Below are 27,410 nucleotides of genomic sequence, written 5' to 3'. Positions count from 1 at the left end.
AGCCACCGTACCTGGCCCATTTATTTATTTTGAGGCAAGATCTTGCTTGTCTCCCAGGTGCAGTGGCATGATCATGGCTCACTGTAACCTCTGCCTCCCTGGCTCAAATAATTGTCCCACCTCCCCAGTAGCTGGGATTACAGGTGCGTACCACCACACCTGGCTAATTTTTGTATTTTTTGTAGAGATGGGGGTCTCATCATGTTACCCTGGCTGGTCTCAAACTCCTGGGCTCCAGCAATCTGCCTGCCTTGGCCTCCCAAAGTGCTGGAATTACAGGCTTATGGCACCATGCCTGACTGATTTTTAAATTTTTTGTAGAGCTGGGGTCTCACTATGTGGCCCAGGCTCGTCTTGAACTCCTGGGCCATCTGCCCTCGTCGGCCTCCCAAAGTGCTGGGAGTACAGGCATGAGCCACCACGTCTGGCCGTCAAATGTTTATCAAGCTTTTACTGTGTCCAGGCACCGCCCATGTGATGGGAATACAGCTTGGCTTTTGAGCACAGTCTTTCCTCAGGGCCTTTGCACATGCTGTTCCCCTACTCTATGCCAGCTGACTTCTCTTTTTTTTTTTTTTTGAGGCAGAGTCTCGCTCTGTCACCCAGGCTGGAGTGCAGTGGCGCGATCTCGGCTCACTGCAAGCTCCGCCTCCTGGGTTCATGCCATTCTCCTGCCTCAGCCTCCCGAGTAGCTGGGACTACAGGCCCCCGCCACCGCGCCCGGCTAATTTTTTGCATTTTTAGTAGAGACGGGGTTTCACCGTGTTAGCCAGGATGGTCTCGATCTCCTGACCTCGTGATCCGCCCGCCTCGGCCTCCCAAAGTGCTGGGATTACAGGCGTGAGCCACGGCGCCCGGCCTGCCAGCTGACTTCTTAACGTTTCTGGTCTCTGCTTCAATATCACTCTGCCAGTAATTAGTATTATTATTTTTGAGATGGAGTCTCACTCTGTCACCTAGGCAACAGTGGCGCGATCTTGGCTCATTGCAACGTCTGCCTCCCAGGTTCAAGCAATTCTGCCCCAGCCTCCTGATGAGCTGGGATTACAGGCACGCACCACCACGCCTGGCTAATTTTTGTATTTTCAGTAGAGACAGGATTTTGCCATGTTGGCCAGGCTGGTCTCGAACTCTTGACCTCAAGTGATCTGCCCGCCTCGGCCTCCCAAAGTGTTAGGATTACAGGCGTGAGCCACCGCCCCTGGCTTCTGCCAGTAATTATAAAATATAAAAGAACAGTGAGAACAGACTTAGAATTACTGGGAACTTGTCTAACCACTCTGCAAACCAGGCCCATCCCCATCAACATGGATCCTGTGTATCGTTCTGGGTAAGCAGTAGATTTCCAGGGTCTGCCTGGTAGCCTCACCTGTGCTGGTTCCGCATCCTGCAGGAAATTCCGCTGTCAGAAATCCTCACAGTGGAGTCCGCCCAGAACTTCAGCCTTGTGCCGCCAGGCACCAACCCACACTGCTTTGAGATCGTGACTGCCAATGCCACCTACTTCGTGGGCGAGATGCCTGGCGGGGCTCCGGGTGGGCCAAGTGGGCAGGGGGCTGAGGTCGCCCGGGGCTGGGAGACAGCCATCCGCCAGGCCCTGATGCCCGTCATCCTTCAGGACGCACCCAGCGCCCCAGGCCATGCGCCCCACAGTAAGTCCTCCCATCCCGGTCCTTGAAAGTATAGGTCTAGATGGGTGGGGCAGGATTCTGGGGAATGGAAGGGCCAAAGAGGGCCCTTGGGCATTGGTGGGGTTGAGAACATGGCTTCTGGACTCAGCAGGCCTGGGTTCAGACTCTGTTAATCGTGCCTGTTAATCCCAGCACTTTGGGAAGCCAAGGAAGGAGGATCACTTGAGGCCAGGAGTTCAAGACCAGCCTGGGCAACATAACGAGATTCCATCTCTACAAAAAATAAAAACAATTAGCCAGGTGTGGTGGCGCACACCTGTAGTTCCAGGTACTTGGGAGGCTGAGGCAGGAGAATTGCTTGAGCCTGGGAGGTTGAGGGGCTGTAGTGAGTCATGATCACACCTCTGCACTCCAGTCTGGGTGACAGAGCAAGACTCTGTCTCCAAAAAAGAAAAAACAAACAAAAAACACAAAAATCCACAAGAAATCTCTGTTAAGCTCCTGGCCTGATATATGGGCTTGGGCATGTCACTTCCCCTCCATGAGCCTTGTCCCAGGTGCTGATAAGTCCTCCTGCACTTACTGAGTACATCCTCTACGCGGGACAGTGCTGGGGACCCAGTGATCAGGATAGCCCAAGACCTGCCCTCATGGGGCTCAGAGTCCAGCAGGGCAGAATACCTATCTTCAGAGAGTGACAGTCCAGGGTGGGCAGGGTTGGGACAAGGGAGCCAGGGAGCTGGAGGGGCCCAGAGGGGTACCTGACCCAGTCTGGGTGTATAGGAGGGCTTCCTGGAGGAGGTGACATCTGAACTGAGACCTGGAGGCCGAGGCAGGGTGAGATGTGGGAAAGAAAATGGGATCTCATTTTAGGCAGAGGCAAAAAGTGATGAGAGAGTACCAGGTTCCCACCCTCTGGAGCTTATAATCCAGTGTGGGTTACAGACATTGATCATTAACCCATACAAGCAACGAGTGTGATACAGAACATTTGCGAGAGTGATCCAGCTTGGTCCTAGGACTGACATTTGTGCTGACACTTGAGGATGAGGAGGATTTAGCTAAGTCTAGGATGAAGGAAAGAGTATTCCTGGCAGGGGAAACAGCATATGGCGAGACCAGAAGGTAGAAGAGAGCTTGCTGTATTTGAGGCCCAGCAAGGAGGCCAGTGTGTCAGGAATAGCATGTGGGGGGTTGAAGTCAGAGGTAGATGAGGGTCTAAGCCATGCCTTTTAGACCATTTAAGGAGCTCAGGCTTCTTCCTGAGGGCACTGGGGAGCCATGGCAGAGTTGTGAGCAGAGGAAGGATAGGGTCAGCCTTGTGCCTCAGTAAGATCCCTGTGGCTTCTCTGTGGGAGGTGAATAGGAGGGGCACGACTGGGGCAAGGAGACCAGGGAAGGGGCTGTGGGGTGAGGACCCAGAGTTGGAGGGCGAGCAGGGGCCTAGACTGGTGGAAGAGAGAGACATTCAAGTGGCAGAAGGATCCGGATTTAGAAATGTCTGGCTCTGGTTGGGTTTGTAGGGGGACAAATTCAAGGGAAGACTCAGGAGTCGGTCTGGGCTTTCCCTCCAAGACTCAGTTTCCTTCTCTGTATATTGGGGTCAGTCTGCCTTCCCTGGTGCTGAGATCCTAGGGTAAAATGCTCAGCAAAATCATCCGTAACATCACTCCTTTAGCCACTCAGTACATTCCATTTACTCCTTCTGGTGGCCCTATGAGGGAGGTCCTTTTATTATTCCCATTTTCTAGATGAGGAAACCGAGGTTCAGAGTGGACAAGTCACCAGCCTGAAGTTGCATGTTGTATCGAACATTGGATTCAAATCTGGGTGGCCTGACTCCCAAGTCTGCCTTTGCAGGTATAGGTGGAGATAATCCTGAGCCTGGAGTCCCCTCACCTCTCTCTCCCCCCTCTCCCCAGGACAAGCTTCTCTGAGCATCTCTGTGTCCAACAGTCAGATCCAAGAGAATGTGGTGAGACTCCTGCCCACACATGATGCCCTCCCTTCCCACAAACCCTCCCCAGCTCTCTCATCTCCTTGACTCCCCCTCCCCCATTTCCATTTACACCCCTGACTTGCCCTGTCTTTACCCTGCAGGACATCGCCACTGTCTATCAGATCTTCCCTGATGAAGTGCTGGGCTCAGGGCAGTTTGGAGTGGTCTACGGAGGTGAGGACACTTTAGAGCTAACCCACAGGGGGCCTGGGGCTGGGGGAAGCTGCTGTAGCTCCAACCCTTCCTTTCTGATTGGTCACATGCTCACCTCCTACGTTGATTGGGTTAGAAAGCTAGATCCTGGGTGGACTGGTTGTAGGTTCTCCTTTTCTCATTGGCAAAAACCAATGGACTCTCCTCCTTTTGTAAATAGGAAGCGTAAATTCAGCATTCTGATTAGTCACAGGTAGATTTTGATTGGATAGGGAAGGCAAATTCTGCATTCTGATTAGGCACAGAGCTAGAACCTAGATTCTGATTGGCTAGCAGGATAGATTCTGCATTCTTATTGGCCACAGAACTAGATCCTAGATTCTGATTGGATAGGAGGATAGATTCTGCACTCTGGCCACAGAGCTAGATCCTAGATTCTGACTGACTAGGAGGGCAGATTCTGCATTCTGATTGGCCACAGGCTAAATCCTAGATTCTGACTGGATTCAAGGGGTGGTAAATTTTACACTTTGATTTGCCACAGAGCTAGATCCTAGAGCTGGATAGGACAGGGAGGGTAAATTCTACACTCTTGGAAGTGTAGAATTTGGGTGGAGATAATCCTGAACCTGGAGTCCCCTCACTTTTGTCTCTCCCCTGTCCCAGGACTCTTATGGGCCACACAAAACTAGATGCTAGATCCTGACTGGTTATAAATTCAGTTTCCTGTGTTATACATTCTCTTCTTTGGAGCTTTGTTTTTCGCTTTCCTTCTTTCTGCCTTTACTCCCAAAGTGCACCTCTGCTGGCCTTTTCACATATCTCCTGGGGCCTCCAACTCTGCCCAACTCTGACTGTCTCTATGATGGGGGTACAGAGGTCGGCAGAGGTGGAGATACTCCTGCCAAACTGGGTGGTCTTGCTCTCTCAACCCCCATCTGTCTGACTCCCTGCCCAGGAAAGCACCGGAAGACAGGCCGGGACGTGGCAGTTAAGGTCATTGACAAACTGCGCTTCCCTACCAAGCAGGAGAGCCAGCTCCGGAACGAAGTGGCCATTCTGCAGGTAAGCACCAGGCCGCCTTCCCTCTCTGCTGCTTCCTTTCATGGGCTAGCTGACCCAGTGTGTAGGGGTGGTCAGGGAAGGCTTCCTGGAGGAAGGCATATGCATGTTGAGACTGAAGAAGAGAAGAAGGTGTTCTTAGCAGAGGGATCAGCCTGTACAAAGGTCTGGTGAGAGGGAGCATGAGGTTTTCTAGAAAGGAGGTACTGGAAGATGAGGCCAGGGAGGAGGGTGAAGTCAGACCCTTTGGACTTTCTCCTGAGGGTACTGGGGAGCCACAGAAGGCTTTTGAGCAAGGGAGGGGCAGGATCAGGTGTGTACTTTAGGAAAATCCCTCAGGCTGCCATCTGGAGGGTGGGTGGAAAGGGAAGTGACTGTAGCCAGGAGGCTGAGTGGGGATCTGGGTGGGAGAGAGGGGTTAGGCCAGGATAGGAGTAGGGAATGTGAGAGGGGGTATGGATTTAAAAGATACAGACATGCAGAGCTCTCCCCATTTCTCCAAGCTTCCGCTCCTCCCTCCTGCAACACTGGGCCTCCACCAGAATTTCAGGATGTAAAGATCCTTCTGGGCTGGGCATGGTGGCTCATGCCTGTTAATCCCAGCACTTTGGGAGGCCGAGGTGGGAGGATCATTTGAGGCCAGAAGTTTGACACCAGCCTGGCCGACATGGTGAAACCCCATCTCTATATTTAAATAGAAAGAAAAAAGTGATCCTTCTGGGCACCTGGCAGGTGGGGTGGAGGTGGGCCTGTTCTGTCTTGGCCTGTGGGAAGCCCCCTTCCCTCCCCGAGTGCCAGCACCCCAGGGACATCCTTCTCCTTGTTTGTCATCCTCCTGCTCCCGTACCTGACCCTTTGGGGTCTGAGTTAGTGGGCGACCTGGGCCCTGACCCCGCTCCCCACCCTGCAGAGCCTGCGGCACCCTGGGATCGTGAACCTGGAGTGCATGTTCGAGACGCCTGAGAAAGTGTTTGTGGTGATGGAGAAGCTGCATGGGGACATGTTGGAGATGATCCTGTCCAGTGAGAAGGGCCGGCTGCCTGAGCGCCTCACCAAGTTCCTCATCACTCAGGTGCGTCCGTCCTGCCCGCTGCCACCCACCCCTCCCCATCAGGTGTCGGCTTGGAGAGGCGCTGTGTGCCTAGGGGGTCAGGAAGACACTGGCGGGAGTCACGATAGCAGATAATAGAAACCATATTCAGGCCAAGGGCGGTGGCTCACGCCTCCCAGCACTTTGGAAGGCCGAGGTGGGTAGATCACGAGGTCAGGAAATCGAGACCATCCTGGCTAACATGGTGAAACCCCATCTCTACTAAAAATACAAAAAATTAGCCGGGCATGGTGGCGGGCATCTTAGTCCCAGCTACTCGGGAGGCTGACAGGAGAATGGCGTGAACCCGGGAGGCGGAGCTTGCAGTGAGCCGAGATCGTGCCACTGCACTCCAGCCTGGGCGACAGAGCGAGACTCTGTTTCAAGAAAATAAATAAATTAAATAAAAACCATAATCGTACAGGAGTAATAATAACCATAATATAAAAAATAAGCCAGGCACGGTAGCACGTGCCTGTCCCAGCTACTCAGGAGTCTGTGGCAGCAGAATCACTTGATCCCAGGAGTTCTGCGCTGATCAGTTGTTCTCATTAAGTTTGGTATCCATGTGGTGACCTCCCGGGAGCGGGGGACCACCAGGTTGCAAAGCAGCCCAGGCTGGAAGCAGAGCAGGTCAAAGCTCTTGTGCTGAGCAGTAGTGGGATCACATCTGTGAAGAGGCACTGCACTCCAGCCTGGGCAACATAGCGAGACCTGCCTCTAAAAAGAAAAAAGAAAAATAATAGAGTGACAATAACAATTAAAAATAATAAAGAGTAGTCCGGGCACGGTGGCTCATGCCTGTAATCCCAGCACTTTGGGAGGCTGAGGCAGACGGATCACCTGAGGTTAGGAGTTTGAGATCAGCCTGGCCAACATGGTGAAACCCCGTTTCTACTAAAAATACAAAAATTAGCTGGGCGTGGTGGCAGGCGCCTGTAATCCCAGCTACTTGGGAGGCTGAGGCAGGAGAATCGCTTGAACCCGGGAGGTGGAGGTTGCAGTGAGCTGAGATTGTGCCACTGTACTGCAACCTGGGGGACAAGAGTGAGACTTCGTCTCAATAATAATAATAATAAAGAGTAATAATAATAGAAAAATAATAGACTAGTAGTAATGATAGCTACTTTTACTATTAAAAAAAAAATAAATGATCAGTCAGGCTCCCTGGACCTGATTTGACTCATCTGGAAAAAAGGGGAGTCAGACATGGTGGGGTACACCTCTAATCTCAGCTACTCAGGAGGCTAAGGCCAGAGGACTGCTTGAGCCCAGGAGTTTGAGACAGCCTGGGCAACATAGCAAGAGCCCATCTCAAAAACAGGCTGGCTCATGCCGGTAATCCCAGCACTTTGGGAGGCCAAGGCAAGAGGATCACTTGAAGCCAGGAGTTGGAGACCAGCCTAGGCAACCTAGTGAGATCCCATCTCTACAAAAAGAAAAAAAAAAAAAGAAAACCTAGCTGGATGTGGTGCCTGGTAGCACAAGTCTGTAGTCCTAGCTGCTTGGGAGGAGGGAGTGGAGGGTGTCTCTTGAACCTATGTGGTCAAGGCTGCAGTGAGCTATGACCGTGCCACTGCACTCCAGCCTGGGTGACAGGGCGAGACCCTGTCTCAAAACCAAGCAATAGAAAAAAGCGTCAAGGAGCCCTTTTTCTCTCATTCATTCATTCAGTTGGTCAACAAATACTGCCTAGTCCGTCCTCTGTGCTTGGTGCCTTGCTGGGCAGTGCTGAGGACGCAGGGATGACCAATACAGCCCCAGCCTTAGGCAGTGATCGCTCAGGTGAGCAGGGCTAGGACAAGGGAGGCTGATAATGGTGATGATAAATAACGTGGTCACTGACATTTATTGAGCACTTACTATGTGCCAGGCACTCTTCAAACTCATTTAATCTTCATAGTAACCTATGTAGTAGGTGCTATTATTATCACTCCCCTTTTATGGTTGAAGAAACTGAGGGTCAGAGACATCAAATAACTTGTCCAGAGTCACATAGCTGGTGGGATTTGAACCTAGGATCTTTGCTTTTAACTAGTGATGTCAAACTCATTTGTGTTAAATTCAGACAGATTTTCCTTGTGTGCCTGTGCTTTTTGTTTGTTTTTTTTGAGACAGGGTCTCGCTCCGTCACCCGAGCTTGCTGCAGCCTCGACCTCCCAGGTTCAGGAGATTCTCCTGCCTTAGCCTGCTGAGTAGCTGAGACTACAGGGATCAGCCATCACGCCCAGCTAATTTTTATAAAGACAGGGTCTCGCTATGTTGCCCAGGCTGGTCTTCAACTCCTGGGCTCAAGTGATCCTCCCAACTCGGCCTCAGCCTTGCAAAGTGCTGAGATTACAGGCGTGAGCCACTGTGCGCAGCCTCTGTTCTGACTTCTTTTTTTGGGAGGGCACATTAGATTTTTATCACTTATGTTGTTCAATGGTTTTATCCTAGTATTTGTTTGCCTCTTTATTTTATATTTAGCTTTTATTTACCATAGGGTTTTATTTTATTCTATTTTTATTTTTTGTTTTTGAGACAGGGTCTCATTCTGTCATCCAGGCTGGAGTGCAGTGGTGTGATCATAGCTCACTGCAGCCTCAAACTGCTGGGCTGAAGCGATTCTCCTATTTCAGTCTCCTGAGTTAGCTGGAACCCCAGGCATGAGCCACCATGTCCAGTTGATTTTTTTTTTTTTTTTAATGTTTTTGTAGAGACAAGGTCTTGCCGTGTTGCCCAGGCTGGTCTTGAACTCCTGGGCTCAAGTGATCCTCCCATCTCAGTCTCCTGTGTTAGCTGGAACCACAGGCATGAGCCATCACACCTGGCAATTTTTTTTTTAATGTTTTTGTAGAGACAGGGTCTTGCCATGTTGCCCAGGCTGGTCTCGAACTCCTGAGCTTAAGTGGTCCTCTTGCCACAGCCTCCCAAAGTGTCGGGTTACAGGCATGAGCCACTGCATCCAGCCTGCCATAGAGTTGAACTTTTACGATGTTAAATATCCCCTTTTGTGGTTTCTGTGTTTCACATCCTTCCTAGAAAGGATGTTGGCGCCTTGCCTTCTTCTGAGACATCTCTGTGGGTCTCAGAGTCATCGTTGCTGTTTCCTTTACCCTGGCCCAGCACCCTTATCCTCTCAGGCAGTGTGCCTGTTTGTCAGGCTGGCTTATGGGGTGGGGACAGAAACCCCCTGATGTACCCTCATCCAGACCTTATTATTTATTTATTTTTGAGACAGAGTCTTGCTTTGTTGCCCAGGCTGAAGGGCAGTGGCATGATCTCGGCTCACTGCACCCTCCGCCTCCTGGGTTCAGGCGATTCTCCTACCTCAGCCTCCCAAGTAGCTGGGATTATAGGTGTGTGCCACCATACCTGGCTAATTTTTTGTAATTTTAGTAGAGATGGGGTTTCATCACATTGCCCAGGCCAGTCTCAAACTCCTGACCTCAGGTGATCTGCCCGCCTCAGCCTCCTAAAGTGCTGGGATCACAGGTGTGAGCCTCCGCGCCCGGCTGCATCCAGACTTCAGGTGTGGAGAGGAATCGTGGTTCTCACAGGTGGCTGCTTTCAGCAGCTGAGGGGGTTTCTCTTTCTGGCCTTCATCTCTTCCTCTCTTTTTGCCTGCTTGCTCTTCTTTGTCTCTCTCTCTCTGCAGATTTCTGCTTTCTGGGCTCTTGCCTGCCCTACACCCAAGCCCTGTGCTAAACCCTTTACCTCATGAGCTTACTTAGGCCTCACCACCATCCTGTGAGGTAGGTATTGTTATAACCCCCATTGTATAGATGAGGAAACTGAGGCTCAGGGAGATAGCTGTCTCCCTCGAGGTCACAGCCGAGTAGCTTTCCAGCCAAGATTTGAGTCTGGATCTATCTAGCTTCCAGTCTGGATCTATCTAGCTTCCAACCTCTTTTTTTTTTTTTTTTTTTTTGAGACGAAGTCTCACTCTGTCACCCAGGCTGGAATACAATAGCACAGTCTCGGCTCACTGCCATCTCCGCCTCCCAGGTTCAAACGATTCTCCTGCCTCAGCCACCTGAGTAGCTGGGACTACAGGCGCGTGCCAGCACACCCAGCTAATTTTTGTATTTTTAGTAGAGATGGGGTTTCACTGTGTTGGTCAGGCTAGTCTTGAACTCCTGACCTTGTGGTCTGCCCACCTCAGCCTCCCAAAGTGCTGGGATTATAAGCATAAGCCACCGTCTCTGGCCAATGGTTTTTTTTTTTTTCTGAGACAGAGTCTCGCTCTGTCACCCAGGCTGGAGTTCAGTGGCACTATCTCAGCTCACTGCAACCTCTGCCTCCTGGGTTCAAGTGATTCTCCTGCCTCAGCCTCCTGCGTAGCTGGGAATACAGGCACACGCCACCATACCTGGCTAATTTTTGTATTTTTAGTAGAGATGGGGTTTCACCATGTCAATCAGGCTGGTCTTGAACTTTTGACTTCGTGATCTGCCCACCTCGGCCTCCCAAAGTGCTGGGATTACAGGCATGAGCCACCATGCCCGGCCTAACCTGCCCTCTTTGTTCACATGAACTGGGAGAAAATCAACTGACAAAATCTGGAAATGGGTCGGGCGAGGTGGCTCACACCTGTCATCCTAGAACTTTGGGAGGCTAAGGTGAGTGGATCACCTGAGGTCAGGAATTTGAGACCAGCCTGGCCAACATGGTGAAATCCCATCTTTACTAATAATACAAAAATTAGCCAGGTGTGCTGGTGCCCACCCGTAATCCCAGCTACTCAGGAGGCTGAGTCACAAGAATCGCTTGAACCCGGGAGGTGGAATTTGCAGTGAGCTGAAGTCATGCCATTTCACTCCAGCCTGGGCAACAGAGTGAGACTCTGTCTCAAAAAAACAATCTGGAGATGACATACAACACATGCATCTTTCCAGCTTGGTCTCCCAGTCTGTAGAATGAGGAGTTTGGCCGGGCAGGGTGGATCATGCCTGTAATCTCAAGGTTTGGGTAGCTGAGGTGGGAGTATCATTTGAGGCCAGGAGTTTAAGACCAGCCTGGGCAACATAGCGAGATGCCATCTTTACAAAAATTAAAAAAAAAAAAAACAGAATAAACACAAGTATTTAAATTCTGAGACATAAATAATAATTGTAGTAGTACAACACTGTGCTTCTGGTGTACTTGGCATTTTGTTTGAGAGAATCAAGAAATATTCTCACAGATAAATGGTTACAAATGGTAATGGTTTTTTTTTTTTTTTTTTCTTCCAATCAGCTCACCTTGTCATCATAGGAACAGATACAGCAGGAGAAGCTTTATTTAAGAGACACACACAAATATATTTACCAACAGGCCATCACAAAAATAGTAACTAATAACAGTAACAGCTAACATACAGTGGTTAGCTATCCTAAGCGCTTTACATGCATCTTTACATATGCTTTAAACCTTATAGCAACCTGTGAGGTCGGCACTCTTTTTTTGAGATGGGGCCTCGGTCTGTTGCCCAGGCTGGAGTGCCGTGGTGCGATGTTGACTCACTGCAACCTCCGCCTCCGGGTTCAAGCAATCATCCCGCCTCAGCCTCCCAGGTAGCTGAGATTACAGGCTCGCGCCACCATGCCCGGCTTATTTTTGGATTTTTAGTAGAGATGGGGTTTCACCGTGTCGGCCAGGCTGGTGGGTGGCTACTATTATCACCCCCATTTTACGGATGAGGAAACTGAGAGCCAGAGAGGTGACGAGACTTGCCCAAGGCCGTAAGTTCGTAAGCATTGAGCCAGGTTCTCTACCTGGGCAGGGCAGATTGGCTCCAGAATCTCTCTCTTTTTTTTTTTTTTTTTTTTGAGACAGATTCTCACTTTGTCGCCCAGGCTGGAGTGCAAAGGCGTGATCTCGGCTCACTGCAAGCTCCACCTCCCAGATTCAAGTGATTCTCCTGCCTCAACCTCCCGAGTAGCTGGGACTACAGGCGCCCGCCACCATGCCCAACTAATTTTTGTATTTTTAATAGAGACAGGGTTTCACCATGTTGGCCAGGACGGTGTCTAACGCCTGACCTCAGGTGATCCACCTGCCTCAGCCTTCCAAAGTGCTGGGATTACAGGCTTGAGTCACCGCACCCAAAGTTTTTTGTAAGGATGAAAAATATTTTTTTAAAAAATGGAATCAGGCTAGGTGCGGTGGCTCACGCCTATAATACCAGCACTTCGGGAGGCCAAGGTGGGTGGATCACGAGGTCAGGAGTTCAAGACCAGCCTGACCAACAGAGAGAGCAACCGTCTTTACTAAAAATACAAAAATTAGCTGGGCATGGTGGTGTGCGCCTGTAATCCCAGCTGGTCAGGAGGCTGAGGTAGGAGAATTGCTTGAACCCAAGAGGCCTTCTCAAAAAAAAAAAAAAGCGGGGGGGGAATCAAAGCCTGACATGGTGGCACATGCCTGTAGTCCCAGCTATTTGGGAGACTGAGGTTGGATGATCACTTAACCCAATTAGTTTGAGGCTGTAGCGAATGATACTGCACTTCAGCCTGGTGACAGAGGGAGACTCCATCTCTTAAAAAAAAAAAGGTGAGGTGGGGTGGCTCACGCCTGTTATCCCAGTACTTTGGGAGGCCGAGGTGGGTGGTTCACTTGAGTGCAGGAGTTTGAGACCAGCCTGGGCAACATGGTGAGACACTGTCTCTACAAATACAAAAATTAGTCAGGTGTGATGGTGTGTGCCTGTAATCCCAGTTACTAGGGAGGCTGAAGTGGGAGGATGGATTGAGCCTGAGAGGTGGAGGGTGCAGTGAGCTGTGATCCCACCTCTGCACTCCAGCCTGAGTGACAGAGCAAGACTCTGTCTCAAAAAAAAAAAAAAAAAAGAATCACATAGTTGGATCTTGAAAATGCCTGCTCTATTAGTAGCATTCAGGAGTTTACCATATGCTAGAAGATCTCAGGATCTTCACAGCTCCTGTCATCTAGCCCAGCCTTTCTAGTTTACATTTAACTCTTATCTCTCAGGTGTAAATGGTTCTATGATTCTGAGATTCTTTGGTGCTCCAGTGCCTCCTGTTTCCCTGGCAGGGGTGTGTAGGAAGGCATGGATGGGGCCAGACGTAGTGACTCACTCATGCCTGTAATCCCAGCATTTTGGGAGGCTGAGACCGGTGGATCACTTGAGGCCAACCTGATCAACATGATGAAACCCTGTCTCTACTAAAAATACAAAAAAACTATCAGGGCAGGTCTGGGTGCAGTGACTCACTTTGGGAGGCCAAGCACTTTAGGAGGCTGAGGTGGGCAAATCATGAGGTCAGGAGTTCGAGACCAGCCTGGCCAACATGGTGAAACCTGTCTCTACTAAAAATAGAAAAAATTAGCTGGGCATAGTGGCCGGCACCTGTAATCCCAGCTACTCGGGAGACTGAGGCAGGAGAATCTCTTGAGCCCTGGAGGCGGAGGTTGCAGTGAGCTGAGATCACACCGCTGCACTCCAGCCCAGGTGACAGAGTGAGACTCCGCCTCAAAAAGAAAAAAAATAAAATCAGCCACGCATCGCGGCACATGCCTGTAGTCCCAGCTACTTGGGAAGCTGAGGCAGGAGAATCACTTGAACCCGCGAGGTGGGGTTGCAGTGAGCTGAGATCATGCCACTGCACTCCAGCGTGGGTTACAGAGCAAGACTCTGTCTCAGGAAAAAAAAAAAAAAAGGTATGGACGGGTTTGGAGGGCTGGCTGCTGAGGGTGAGATTTGGCTGAGTACCTGTCTACCTTTCTTACTGGCCCCATCTGCTCCCCTCAGATCCTAGTGGCTTTGAGACACCTTCACTTCAAGAACATTGTCCACTGTGACTTGAAACCAGAAAACGTGTTGCTGGCATCAGCGGACCCATTTCCTCAGGTCAGTTATGTCCCCTCCTGATTTGGGGAAATCCAGGCAATGCTGATGGCCGGGGTGGGGGTGGGGAAGGGGATTATACTAATCAAGATGTGGGGGCCAGGCACAGTGGCTCTTGCCTGTAATCAGCATTTTGGGAGGCTGAGGCAGGAGGATCACTTGAGCCCAAGAGTTTGAGACCAGCCTGGGCAACAAAGCGAGACCTCATCTGTACAAAAAATGAAAAAAATTAGCCGGGAATGGTGGCGTGCACCTATAGTCCCAGCTGCTTAGGAGGCTGAGATGGGAGGATTGCCTGAGCCCAGGAGTTGGGTGGCTGCAGTGAGCTATGATCATGCCACTGCACTCCAGCCTGAGTGACAGAGTGAGACTCTTATCTCTTAAAAAAAAAAAAAAAAAAAAAGAAGACCGGGTGCGGTGGCTTCTGGGAGGCCGAGGCAGATGGATTATCTGAGGTCGGGAGTTCGAGACCAGCCTGACCAACATGGAGAAACCCCATCTCTACTAAAAATACAAAAAATTGGCCAGGCGACGTGGTGCATGCCTGTAATCCCAGCTACTCCGGAGGCTGAGGCAGGAGAATCGCTTGAACCCAGGAGGTGGAGATTGCGGTGAGCCGAGATCGTGCCATTGCACTCCAGCCTGGGCAACAAGAGCAAAACTCCATCTCAAAAAAAAAAAAAAAAAAAAAAAAAAAGTAGAAAGAGATGAAATTAATTTTAATAATATAGTTTATCCCAACATATAGCACTTTATTCAATATGTAGTCAACATAAAAATTATTAAGGCCAGGCGAGGTGGCTCATGCCTATAATCCCAGCACTTTGGGAGGCCAAGATGGGAGGATGGCTTGAGCCCAGGAGTTCGAGTCTGCGTCCACAGTGAGCTATAATTGTGCCACTGTACTCCAGCTGGGGTGACAGTACAAGACCCTGTCTCTTAAAAAAGAAACAAAGCTCAGTGAAATATTCTGCTTGTTTTTCATACTATGTCTTCAAAATCTGGTGTGTAACAGTTGGGGAAATAGATTGACATACCCAGGTTATTCCAAACATATTTAAAAGTTTTCTGGTCGGGCGCAGTGGCTCATGCCTGCGCCCGACCTTTGGGAGGCTGAGGTGGGCAGATCACTTGAGGTCAGGAGTTGGAGACCAGCCTGGCTAACATGGTGAAACCCTGTCTCTACTAAAAATACAAAAATTAGCCGGGCATGGTGGCAGGCACCTGTAATCCCAGCTACCCGGGAGGCTGAGGCAGGAGAATTGCTTGAACCCAGGAGGTAGAGGTTGCAGTGAGCTGAGATCACACCACTGCAGTCCAGCCTGGGCGACAGAGCAAGACTTGGTCTAAAAAAAAATAATAAAATAAATAAAAATTTTGAAAAAAGATCCAGCCGGGTGCAGTGGCTCACACCTGTAATCCCCGCACTTTGGGAGGCCAAGGCAGGCGGATTATGAGGTCAGGAGATCAAGACCATCCTGGCTAACAGGGTGAAACCCCATCTCTACTAAAATACAAAAAAATTAGCCGGGCATGGTGGTGCGCACCTGTAGTCCCAGCTACTGGGAGAATGGTGTGAACCCAGGAGGCGGAGCTTGCAATGAGCTGAGATCGCGCCACTGCACTCCAGCCTGGGCGACAGAGTGAGACTTCATCTCAAAAAAAAAGAACTCTGTCTCAAAAAAAAAAAAAAAAACTCCATAGGAAAGGGTAGATCTTGGAAAAGGGAAATATCTATAAGATCTGTAGAGGCCGGGCGTGGTGGCTCAAGCCTGTAATCCCAGCACTTTGGGAGGCTGAGACGGGTGGATCATGAGGTCAGGAGATCGAGACCATCCTGGCTAACACGGTGAAACCCTGTCTCTACTAAAAAAATACAAAAAACTAGCCGGGCGTGGTGGCAGGCACCTGTAGTCCCAGCTACTCGGGAGGCTGAGGTGAGACAATGGCGTAAACCCGGGAGGCGGAGCTTGCAGCTCATTGAGATCCGGCCACTGCACTCCAGCCTGGGCGACAGAGCGAGACTCTATCTCAAAAAAAAAAAAAAAAAAAGATCTGTAGAAAGGGCAGAGGACCTTAGGAAAGGGTGGCTGTCACATAGAGATTCAGCTCAAGGGTTGGCATGTGACTGGTTTCAAAGGTGACAGAGGCTTTGGGCTTCAGGGATTTGGGGCTCTATCCTGCAGGCAACAGTGAGCCGAGGAAGGGTTTTGAACAGGGAAGGGACAATACATGAACAGAGCGGGGAACCGAGGCTGAGACTGGTAGGCAGCAGAGCAAGACCTTGAACCCAGGTCTTGCTGGCTCTAAAGCCTGTCCACGACCTTAGACTGCAGCCATTAACAATGAGGGAAAGGGGCCAGGCGTGGTGGCTCATACCTGTAATCCCAGCACTTTGGGAGGCCAAGGCGGGTGGAACACCTGAGGTCAGGAATTGGGGACCAGCTTAGCTGATATGGCAAAACGTCTTCTCTACTAAAAATATAAAAATTGGCCAAGCGTGGTGGTAGGTTCCTGTGATCCCAGCTATTTGGGAGGCTGAGGCAGGAGAATTGCTTGAACCCGGGAGGCAGAGGTTGCAGTGAGCCAAGATCACACTACTGCACTCCAGCCTGGGCAACAGAGCGAGACTCCATCTCAAAACAATAAATAAATAAAACAATGAAGGAAAGGTAGGCATACACCGTACTGTCTTCCGGCTACCGCAGTCAGCACCCGCTCCTACCTAATCCCCAGGAAAGCCTGAGAGGAGGCTGCTATCCACAGCCTCTCAGTACAGATGACAAAATCAAGGCCTGGAGAAATTAGGTCCTTGACCTGAGATCACCGAGGCTCATTCTGTGCTAGACGCTGCTCCTAACAGGTTGCATATATATTTCTCTTTCAATCTAAATAAGCACCCTTTAAGGTAGGGACTATTAAGATCTCCATTATGTTTCATGTTTGTTTGTTTTTTGAGACGGAGTCGCTCTCTCTCACCCAGGCTGGAGTGCAGTGGCATGATCTCGGCTCACTGTAACCTCCACCTCCCAGGTTCAGGCGATTCTTCTACCCCAGCCTCCCAGGTAGCTGGGACCACAGGTGTCTGCCACTACGCCTGGCTAATTTTTGTATTTTTAATAGAGACGGGGTTTCACTATGTTGGCCAGGCAGGTCTCGAACTCCTGACCTCAAATGATCCATCTTCCTTGGCCTCCCAAAGTGCTGGGATTGCAGGCATGAGCCACCACGCCCCAGTCATGTATATTTTAAGGCTATTAAAAAAAAAAAAAGATCTGCATTATTCAAAACAGCAAACCATTGGAGGTAGCAGAGGTATAGCAGCAGCTAGCATTTATTGTGCACCAACTGCATGCCAAATATCGTCCTGTGGGCTTTGGATGGTTTAACTCACTAACCATCATGGCAGTCCTCTGAGATAGGCGCTCTTCTCATATTCTTCCTATAGATGGGGAAACTGAGGCACGGAGCGGGAAAGTCACTTGCCCAGAGTTGCTCAGCTAGTGAGCCTAGGAGCCTGGATTCAAACCAGCATTCAGCTTTCTCTGGAATACCATGGGGGGTGGTGTGGTGGGGATGCTAGGGCAGGTGCAGCTCCATCACCCGATAGAACCTCCGCCCCTTGCCCTCTGCAGGTGAAGCTGTGTGACTTTGGCTTTGCGCGCATCATCGGCGAGAAGTCGTTCCGTCGCTCAGTGGTGGGCACGCCGGCCTACCTGGCGCCCGAGGTACTGCTCAACCAGGGCTACAACCGCTCGCTGGACATGTGGTCGGTGGGCGTGATCATGTACGTCAGCCTCAGCGGCACATTCCCTTTCAACGAGGACGAGGACATCAATGACCAAATCCAGAACGCTGCCTTCATGTACCCGGCCAGCCCCTGGAGCCACATCTCAGCTGGAGGTGCCTGGGGCCCGCCTACCCCTTGGGTGGGTGGGTTGTGGGGCTGGGGCTGGAGGAGTAGGCGGGGCCACGAGAGGGGGTGGACCCGGAAGCAGCCTGGCACCTTGTGGGTGGAGCCTAGTGGTGGGGCGGGCCTACTGGAGGGGCGTGGCCACAGGAGGAGCCGTCCTGTAAACAGTGGGCTGGGACCCAGGCCTAGACTAGGTTACTTGGGCTGGAAACGAAGTGCCCTAAAACCGCTAAGGAGGACACTTGGAGCCTTAGGGGGCTGAGTGAGACTTGGCTTGTCTAGGGTGGGACCAGGAGAGGGACTGGACTTGAGGGTGGCAAAGGGCTGGGGTGACCAGGAGAAGGGGCTGAGCCTCTCAAAGCATTGGCTGGGACCTGGAACCTTTGGATTTATGACCCCAAAAGGGTAAGCCTTGCAAAAAGGAGGCACCAGTGGGTAGGGTTGAGGAACAAGGGCCTGTCTACTTTGCTGAGTACTGGGGCCATGACTTGGGTGAAGATGGGCCTGAAGCCTGGAGTGAGTCCAGTGACCGAGGGGGCCAGTCTAGGGTTGTGGCCTTGGAGGGTTTCTGAAGAGGTCCAGTAACAGGGCAGACCCTGAGGCCTAGAAGCTGGGAGGGGATGGGAGCGGGGAGGAGAAGGGAGCCAGGACTGAGGCAGACATTGCGATCTCTGCATTCCTAGGCTTTGGTGTTGTGGCTGGGCCTGATGAGGTGGCACCGGGCCTGGTGACTTGAACCTGCTTGGGAATGGGTCTGTAACTTTCCCTGCTTGGAAAAGTTAAGTCCTAAGGCCTGGAGCTTTGAGGCTGAGTGTGGGATGGCATGTTTAGAAGGCCAGAGGCAAGGCTAAGATACTGGGGTGTGTCAGAAGCCAGGAGAACAAGGGACATGTCTTGGAGTCAGGGAGCTCAGGAAGACAGATGGAGTATGGGAAGGGGCGGATCATTCATTCGTTTATTTATAACCATTTATTCAACAAGTACATTCATGTATTTATAACCCTTGATTCAACATGTTGAGTGCCTACGATGTGCCAGGCATTGACTGTTGGCAGCTCTGGGAATACTGTGATGACTTGGACAGGAGGGGTCAGGTGCGGGGGAGCTCCTTGAGTGGTCTGTGAAGAGTGGAAGGGGGAAGAGCCCTCTCTGGGGGGTGTGACTTCATGGAGCAGGTGGGGCAGGGTGATGCGGAGGTTGCTCAGTGCAGGACAAGACAAGGTCTTGGTGGTGGTCTAAGAGTACAGGCCCTAAGCAGTGAGAATGTGGATGGACTTGAGTCCTGGAATAATATTGGGGGTGCTCAATACTGGCTTTTTTTGTTTTTTTTAGACGGAGTCTTGCTCTCTCGCCCAGGCTGGAGTGCAGTGGTGTGATCTTGGCTCACTGTAACCTCCGCCTCCTGGGTTCAAGGGATTCTCCTGCCTCAATCTCCCAAGTAACTGGGATTACAGGCACACACCACCTGCCTGGCTGATTTTTTGTATTTTTAGTAGAGATGTGGTTTTGCCGCGTGAGCCAGGCTGGTCTTGAGCTCCTGACCTCAAGTTATTTGTCCGCCTCAGCCTCCCAAAGTGCCGGGATTGCAGGCAGAAGCCATCACACCCAGCCAACATTGTCTTTTCAGACCCACTCAGAAGTCCCTGAGTAAAAGTGCATCGAGTGTGCACAAGTGAATTTAATTGTGGTTGCACCTGTGTGAGGATCACAGCATCCCGTGGGTGTTGACAGGAGCAGGGTGCCTGTGTGCACCAGGCCTCTCCTCGGATGGGTTCACACAGTGAAGCCTTGTCCTTCAAGGCTTCCCATCAAGGAGAGAGCCTCAGATGAGTGCTGGCTTGTCTTGAAGCTTGACATTTGCTAGTCCTCTTTTTCACAATGAACAGGCCTTAGTCTCTGAGGCTTCTGCAGGCAATGGTGACTAACTACCATCTGATGACCTTTTTTTTTTTTTGAGACGGAGTTTCGCTCTTGTCACCCAGGCTGGAGTGCAGTGGCACGATCTTGGCTCACTGCAACCTCTGCCTCCTGAGTTCAAGCGATTCTTCTGCCTCAGCCTCCCGAGTAGCTGGGACTACAGGCATGTACTACCATGCCCGGTTAAATTTTTGTATTTTTAGTAGAGACGGGGTTTCTCCGTATTGGCCAGGCTTGTCTCGAACTCCTGACCTCAGGTGATCCACCCGCCTCGGCCTCCCAAAGTGCTGGGATTACAGGTATGAGCCACCGCGCCCAGCCTGATGACATAGATGCTCCCTGATTTACACTGGCATTAGGTAAACCTGATAAACCCATTGTAAATTAAAAATATCATAAGTTGGTCAGGCGCAGTGGCTGAGGGCCATAATCCCTTGGGAGATCAAGGTAGGCAGATTGCTTGAGCCCAGGAGTTCAAGACCAGCTGGGGCAATGTGTCTCTACAAAAAATACAAAAATTAGCCGACTACAGTGACAGATGCTTGTAGTCCCAGCTACTCGGGAGGCTAAGGCAGGATCATCAATTAAGCTGGGGATGTAGAGGCTTCAGTGAGCATTGATCATGCCACTGCACTTCAACTTGGATAACAATGAGACCCTGTCTCAAAAAAAAAAAAAAAAAAAAAAAGGAAATATTGTAAGTTGAAAATCCATTTAGGCCGGGCGCAGTGGCTCTTGCCTGTAATCCCAACAATTTGGGAGGCCAAGGCAGGCAGATTGCTTGAGGTCAGGAGTTCGAAACCAGCCTGGCCAATATGGGCGAACCCTGTCTCTACTAAAAGTACAAAAAGTTAGCTGGGCATAGTGACACACATCTGTATTCCTAGCTACTCAGGAGGCTGAGGCAGGAGAATCGCATGAACCCGGGAGGCGGAGGTTGCAGTGAGCCAAGATCATGCCACTGCACTCCAGCCTGGGCGACAGAGGGAGACTCCGTCTCAATAAATAAATAAATAAATACATACATAAATAATAAAAAGAATAGTACACATGTAATCGTACCTGTGTATGACAAAAAGAAAAAAAAAGGTGACATAGGGGAATGGGGGAATTGAAGTAGAGAACAGGTAAAGAGGGAGCTGGTGTGAACATGCGTGGGCAGGAGGAGACAAATTTGTAATGAGGAAATGGGTGGGTGGGTGATTGACACAGGTGAGGCTTCTGAACCACCTGCGCTAGTGCAGAAGGAAGGTGTCGATGGCAGGCAGGTAGGCTAGGGCGTGCCTATTAGAGGAGGAGTGACCCTCGACCTGTAGGGCTTGACCTGTTTCTCTTTCCTATGCAGCCATTGACCTCATCAACAACCTGCTGCAGGTGAAGATGCGCAAACGCTACAGCGTGGACAAATCTCTCAGTCACTCCTGGTTACAGGTGATGCAGTGGGCAGGGCTGGCCCATTGGCTGGGTTGGAGGAAGGGGTGGGACTAGATCACTTATTGGCTAGGCAGGTAGTGACGGATGTAGGTTTCCTTGGGTCTGGAATGTGACTAGTCCTCCCATTGGCAGGAAGAGGGGGTGAAGCTAAATGTCTGCTGGCTGGATGGGTTGCAGGGGGTGTGGCTTCACCTTCATTGGTACCCAGCTCTCAGTGGCAAAGCAGATGGCCTCCAGGCACTGCTCCAGTACAGACCCCAAGCTAACCCCAGTTCTGTTGGGCCCAGGAGTACCAGACGTGGCTGGACCTCCGAGAGCTGGAGGGGAAGATGGGAGAGCGATACATCACGCATGAGAGTGACGACGCGCGCTGGGAGCAGTTTGTGGCAGAGCATCCGCTGCCTGGGTCTGGGCTGCCTGTGGACAGGGATCTCGGTGGGGCCCATCCACCACAGGACCACGACATGCAGGGGCTGGCGGAGCGCATCAGTGTTCTCTGAGGTCCTGTGCCCTCGTCCAGCTGCTGCCCTCCACAGCAGTTCTTCACAGGATCCCAGCAATGAACTGTTCTAGGGCAAGTGGCTTCCTGCCCAAACTGGATGGGACACGTGGGGAGTGGGGTGGGGGGAGTTATTTCCGAGGCCCCTCTCTGTTTCCCCAGCAATTAAAATGGACTCATCTCTGGCCCCATGGCCTTGGTCTCAGCACACAGCACTCTTGACTCATTAGTCTGTTGTACCAAGATGGAGTTCATCTGGAAAGAGGACTGCCTGAAAAAGAGGAAGGATGGAGGGGGTGGGGAGAGAGGACTGATGGGAGAGGAGTCTTGGAAGGACGACGACCTGGGGTAGAAAATAAAGAGGAGGATTGCCAGGAGAGAAGAAGAGAAGGGAGAGAGAGGAGTAATGGAGGAGGAGTTGGAAACTGGGGAGAGATGAAAGGAATGTGACTGGAGGGTAGAGAACTTGAAGAAAGTAATCTCATGGTTTGTGATGACTGATTTTTTATTTGGTGGTGGTACTACTAATTACAACTATTAACAATTCAGGCTGGGCGCGGTGGCTCACGCCTGTAATTCCAGCTCTTTAGGAGGCTGAGGCAGGCAGATCCCTTAGATCTCAGGAGTTTGAGACCAGCCTGACCATCATGGCGAAACTCCCTTTCTACAAAAAGTTCAAAAATTAGCTAGGTGTGGTAGCTTGCACCTGTGGTCCCAGCTACTTGGGAGGTTGAGGCTGAAGGATCGCTTGACCCCAGGAAGCAGAGATTGCAGTGAGCCAAGATCACACCACTGCACTCTAGCCTGGGCAAGAGAGTGAGACCCTGTCTCAAAAATAAAATAAATAAAATGCAGTTAGCCCAAGTCTGATCCATACTAGAAAACTGATATGCAACATTTAGTATTTTATTTTATATTGATGTGATGACTTCTCTATATACGAAATATATAGAGAAGTATATATTAATTCATTTGTCTCACTGAGCTGGGTGATGCTGGGGACACAGTGGTGACTGAGACAGGGTCTCACTCTCTGCCCTTCATTGGGTTCGCCATCCAGTGGAGAGACTTATCTGCCCCATGGACAGTGATGACCCAGAATGGGAAGGGCTGGACTGGGGGAGTTTGGGAGGCTTGGGCAGCCTAGAATGAGCTCGGGGTCAGAGAGGGTGGGTAGTCGGAGGGGACCTCTTAAGCTTCATCTTGGCGTTGAAAGACTGAAGGCAGAGGGAACGAACTGGAGGGAACACGTATCCACCTCTCTCTACCTTTGACTCCAGCCCTCTAGCTCCCCAATTCTCCAATAACACCCTAACACATGGTCCTCCACCTTCCACAGCTGAAGGCGAACGATCCGAACATGCACCTGAACAAGTTTTCTTCAGACTTGCAGCACGCTCTGACTTACGTGCTGCAAAGACCTACCTGAAAGCTGGGCATGGTGGCAGGTGACTGTATTCCCAGCTGCTTAAGAGGCTGAGGTGGGAGGATCGCTGGAGTCTAGGAGTTCGAGTCCAGTTTGGGCAACAGAGCCTAAAAAAAAAACCAGGAAAACAGGAAAGAATTTAGCAGCCAATTTAGGCTAATACTGGGAGCTTACTCTGGGATTTTCCAATTTTATTTATATCAACTTGTCCATCTGATGGTTCCAGAGCTGCAACTTTTTTTTTTTTCTGAGGCAGGGTCCCTGTTGCCCAGGCTGGAGTGCAGTGGCATGATCACAGCTCACTGCAGCCTTGACCTCCTGGGCTCAAGTGATCCTCCTGCCTCAGCCTCCTGAGTAGCTGGAACTACAGGCACATGCCACCATGCCTGGCTAATTTTTTTGTAGAGGTTTTACCATGTTGCCCAGGCTGGTCTCCAGTTCCTGAGCTTAAGCGAGCTGCCTGCCTCAGCCTCCCAAAGTGTTGGGATTACATACATGAGCCACTGCGCCTGGCTGAGCTGCAGCTCTTTGATTTGAAAATGCTAAATGAGCCTCAGTAAATCAAGGTATCCAAATGAGCAGGATACCTCTGAGGCATAGTTGCTAAGACTATTGGGGAAAGGCTCTTAGACTCCATCCCCAATGCCTATCCCTCTATTTAGTCTAAGGTCTGGAAGTGTAGGCAACATAGAGGTGAATCCATCTCCGTGACAGACCCAGGCTAGAAAATGGATGGAAAAGACTATCAGACCTGATCTGCTGCTGTGTTGGCCACTAGTTAACATCCAGAGACCAGAAATGAGAGACATGATTCAAAAACTTTGAAATTCCTCAATTATAGAATTCCAGGAGATAGCGCACATCATGAGGATGCCATGAAAGATAAAATCAAGGCCGTGCACGGTGGCTCATGCCTGTAATCTCAGCACTTTGGGTGCTGAGGTGGGTGGATCATCTGAGGTCGGGAGTTTGAGACCAGCCTGACTAACATGGAGAAATCCCATCTCTACTGAAAATACAAAATTAGCCAGGCATGGTGGCACATGCCTGTATTACCAGCTATTTGGGAGGTTGAGGCAGGAGAATCACTTGAACCCGGGAGGCTGAGGTTGTGGTGAGCCGAGATCGTGCCGTTGCACTCCAGCCTGGGCAACAAGAGTGAAATTCTGTCTCAAAAAACAAAACAAAACAAAACAAAAACAAATCCACACAATGAAAACTTAGGGGCCTACAACTTAAATCATTAGAGACAAAAAGTTTATCCTATTAGGACCACTGGAACCACAAAATCTAATTTTGTTTGTTAGAGACAGGGTCTTGCTCTATCACCCCGGCTTCCATACAGTGGTATGATCATAGTTCACTGCAGCCTCAAACTACTGGGTTCAAGCCATCCTCCCCCTCAGCCACTTGAGTAGCCGGGACTACAGGTATGAGCCACCACACCTGGCTAATTTTTTGTTTTTTACGTAGTTTTAAATTTTGTATTATTTTTTGAGATGGAATCTTGCTCTGTTGCCCAGGCCAAAGTGCAGTGGCATGATCACAGCTCACTGCAGCCTCAACCTCCTGGGCTCAAGTGATCTTCCCACCTCAGCCTCCCGAGTAGCTGAGACTACAGGCACGTGCCACCACGCCTGGCTAAGTTTTGTATTTTTAGTAGAGAAAGGGTTTTGCCATGTTGGCCAGGCTGGTCTCGAACTCCTGACCTCAAGTGATCTGCCTGCCTTGGCCTCCCGAAGTGCTGGGATTACAGGCATGAACCACTGTGCCCAGGCATGTTTTTTGTTATAGAGATGGGGTCTCACTATGTTGCCCAGGCTGGTATTGAACTCCTGGTGTTAAGAGATCCTCCTGCCTCCACCTCTCAAAGTGCTGGGATTACAGGTGTGGGCCACTGCACCTGGCCTCAAAACCTAATCTTGATAGAGACACTGGTATATACTGTAAAGAAAAGGGACATTGGACTTGACACTATTTAGCTTTGAAATGCAAAAGGAATTTGAGTCTAAGATTCAGTCTTCCAGTGACTCACTTCCAGCCAACTTTCTCCTCTGTGTCTATAAGCATTCCTTAACCTTCAGGGGGAAATGACCATCAACCCCCTTAATGAGCATCCTGCCAGGGTTTTTGTAGACACAGGGGCCACACACTCTGCCATAAACGTATTAGTCCCCACTCCCTACCTCAGTACACAACAATAATGGTAATGAGACCACAATTAGCCCCATGGTTTATGCCTGTCCAAGCCACTCTTAGGCTTGTTGGGCCCTCTACTACCCAGCAAAGTTTCTTACTCAGATTACTCCAATAATCCCTTTAGAAAGGGATATTCTATCAATGTAGAACAATAATATTTCTTTTTTTTTTTTGAGATAGAGTCTCGCTCTGTCACCCAGGCTGGAGTGCAGTGGTGCGATCTCGGCTCGCTGCAACTTCTACCTCCCAGATTCAAGCCATTTGCCTGCCTAATCCTCCCAAGTAACTGGGATCACAGGTGCACACCATCACAACCAGCGAATTTTTGTATTTTTAGTAGAGGCGGGGTTTCACCATGTTGGACACGCTGGTCTCAAACTCCTGACCTCAAGTGATCCACCTGCCTTGGCCTCCGAAAGCGTTGGGATTACAGGTGTGAGCCACTGTGCCCAGCCAAAGCCACAGTATTTCACATTCACAAGAGGGCTTATGTCTCCCAGTCCCTAATTCTGCCCTTGTTCATCCAGTCCACTAACCTTCTCACCACTCCAACCACCCTCTTCCCGAAACATCTACCTCTCCCTTAGACCCACATATCCAAGATCTGTGACTTGCATTCCTGATTCTCTTTGAGCCCTCAACTCAACAAACAGGGTGCATCTGGGAGGCTAAACCTCTTAAGGTAGAAGTAGATCCTTTCTTTTTTAGAATTAAAAAAAATTTTTGTTTAAATAGAGACAAGATCTTGCTATGTCACCCAGGCTGGTCTTAAAGTCCTGGCCTCAAGCGATCCTCCCACCTCAGTCTCCCAAAGTGTTGAGATGACAGGTGTGAGCCACTGCACCTGGCTCCCTTTTTTTTTTTTTAACCAATTACCCCAAGTTGTGGAATAGAATTAGATCTTTTCATGCCCTTCTTGAAACTGCCTTAATGTGTTCTGACACCAGAGGCCCACTAGGGCCCCCAACCCATTATTCGGAGCCTCCTACTATCCACTTCCATCCCCTACAACACTCCTGTCTGCCAAGAATCCCAATGATAACACCTGTAATTTGGGAGGCTGAGGTGGGCAGATCACCTGAGGTCAGGAGTTCTAGACAAGCCTGGCCAACATGGTGAAACCCTGACTCTACTAAAAACAAATTAAAAAATTAGTGTGGCATGGTGGCAGATACCTGTAATCCCAGCTACTCAGGAGGCTAAGGTAGAAGAATCCCTTGAACCCGAGAAGCAGAAGTTGCAGTGAGTCGAGATCACGCCACTGCACTCCACTCCAGCCTGGGTGACAGAGCGAGACTCTGTCTCAAAAAAAAAAAAAAAAAAAAAAATCCCAATAAGAGTCCCAATGTTAAAGGATACCAGCAAGTCCAACACCTCAAGGCTGTAAATAAAATAGTCACACTGTAGTTCCTGCTATTTCCAATCCAAACACTACACTGGCCTCTATTCTAGAGCAGCCAACACTACCCACTTGACTGTACTAACATACCCTCTGCCTTCTTTCACACACCTGATGATCCACAGCCCCGTTTCCCTTTCCCCTGGAAAGTCAACAGTAAACATACATAGACTGCCATGCCCCAGTGGTTCGTTGAAACCCCTAGTTACTTTTTTTCCGATCCTGAATGCTAATTTGAAGGATTTGGTTTTCTCCTATAATTCCATTCTAATCCCATGCATAGATGATATCCTGTCTGGTCGGTTCATTCCAGCAGCTCACGCACTCACTCACACTCCACACGTGCCCCAAGTTTCTGCAGTTATACAGGAAGTAGGAAAAACAAATAAAAATCTGCCCCAAGCCCTTGCTCATAAAGGACAGGCTCATGTCAGTAATCCCAGCACTTTGGGAGGCCAAGGTGGGAGGATCGCTTGAGCCCAGGAGTTCGAGACTAGCCTGGGTAACATAGGGAGACCCCCATCTCTACAAAAATAAAAAATAAAAAACTTAGCTGAGTGTGGTGATGCACACTTCTAGTCCCAGCTACTTGGGAGGCTGAGGTGGGAGGATGGCTTCAGCCTGACAGGTTGAGGCTGCAGTGAGCTGAGACTGCACCACAGCACTGCACCTGGGCAACAGAGCAAGACCCTGTCTCAAAAATAAAAAAATAATGAGTGTCTGGGACAAATTATAACTATGTAATTAATAAGTACAAGATTTAGGGCATGACCTTGCCCTTGAAGGCAAAACCTTATCCACACAGCATGCATCTATACCATTATTTATTTTGTTTTGTCCAAGACTAAAAGGCAACT

The 27,410-nt window shown here is 50.1% G+C and overlaps 1 protein-coding gene across 4 annotated transcripts in view; it reads left to right on the top strand.

Moving 5' to 3' along the window:
* The window catches only part of PRKD2 (protein kinase D2), a 43,635-nt gene extending 21,898 nt beyond the window's left edge, over positions 1–21,737 (top strand). For all 4 annotated transcript variants that reach the window (XM_033223772.1, XM_033223771.1, XM_033223773.1 and 1 more), the window contains 9 exons: positions 1,394–1,652; positions 3,554–3,606; positions 3,732–3,804; positions 4,742–4,848; positions 5,756–5,917; positions 13,671–13,769; positions 17,402–17,669; positions 20,942–21,027; positions 21,318–21,737. In XM_033223772.1, coding sequence (XP_033079663.1) covers positions 1,394–1,652; positions 3,554–3,606; positions 3,732–3,804; positions 4,742–4,848; positions 5,756–5,917; positions 13,671–13,769; positions 17,402–17,669; positions 20,942–21,027; positions 21,318–21,530 — 1,320 coding nt within the window. In that variant the 3' untranslated portion in view covers positions 21,531–21,737. The remainder of the gene's footprint in view (positions 1–1,393; positions 1,653–3,553; positions 3,607–3,731; positions 3,805–4,741; positions 4,849–5,755; positions 5,918–13,670; positions 13,770–17,401; positions 17,670–20,941; positions 21,028–21,317) is intronic.
* Positions 21,738–27,410: the final 5,673 nt, after the last annotated feature.

This window comes from Trachypithecus francoisi, unplaced genomic scaffold (assembly GCF_009764315.1).
Source record: "Trachypithecus francoisi isolate TF-2019V2 unplaced genomic scaffold, Tfra_2.0 Lachesis_group12, whole genome shotgun sequence".
In the NCBI taxonomy this organism is placed as follows: domain Eukaryota; kingdom Metazoa; phylum Chordata; class Mammalia; order Primates; family Cercopithecidae; genus Trachypithecus; species Trachypithecus francoisi.
The sequence above is the reverse complement of the archived record's forward strand: the minus strand, read 5'-3'. Positions and strand labels throughout refer to the sequence as shown.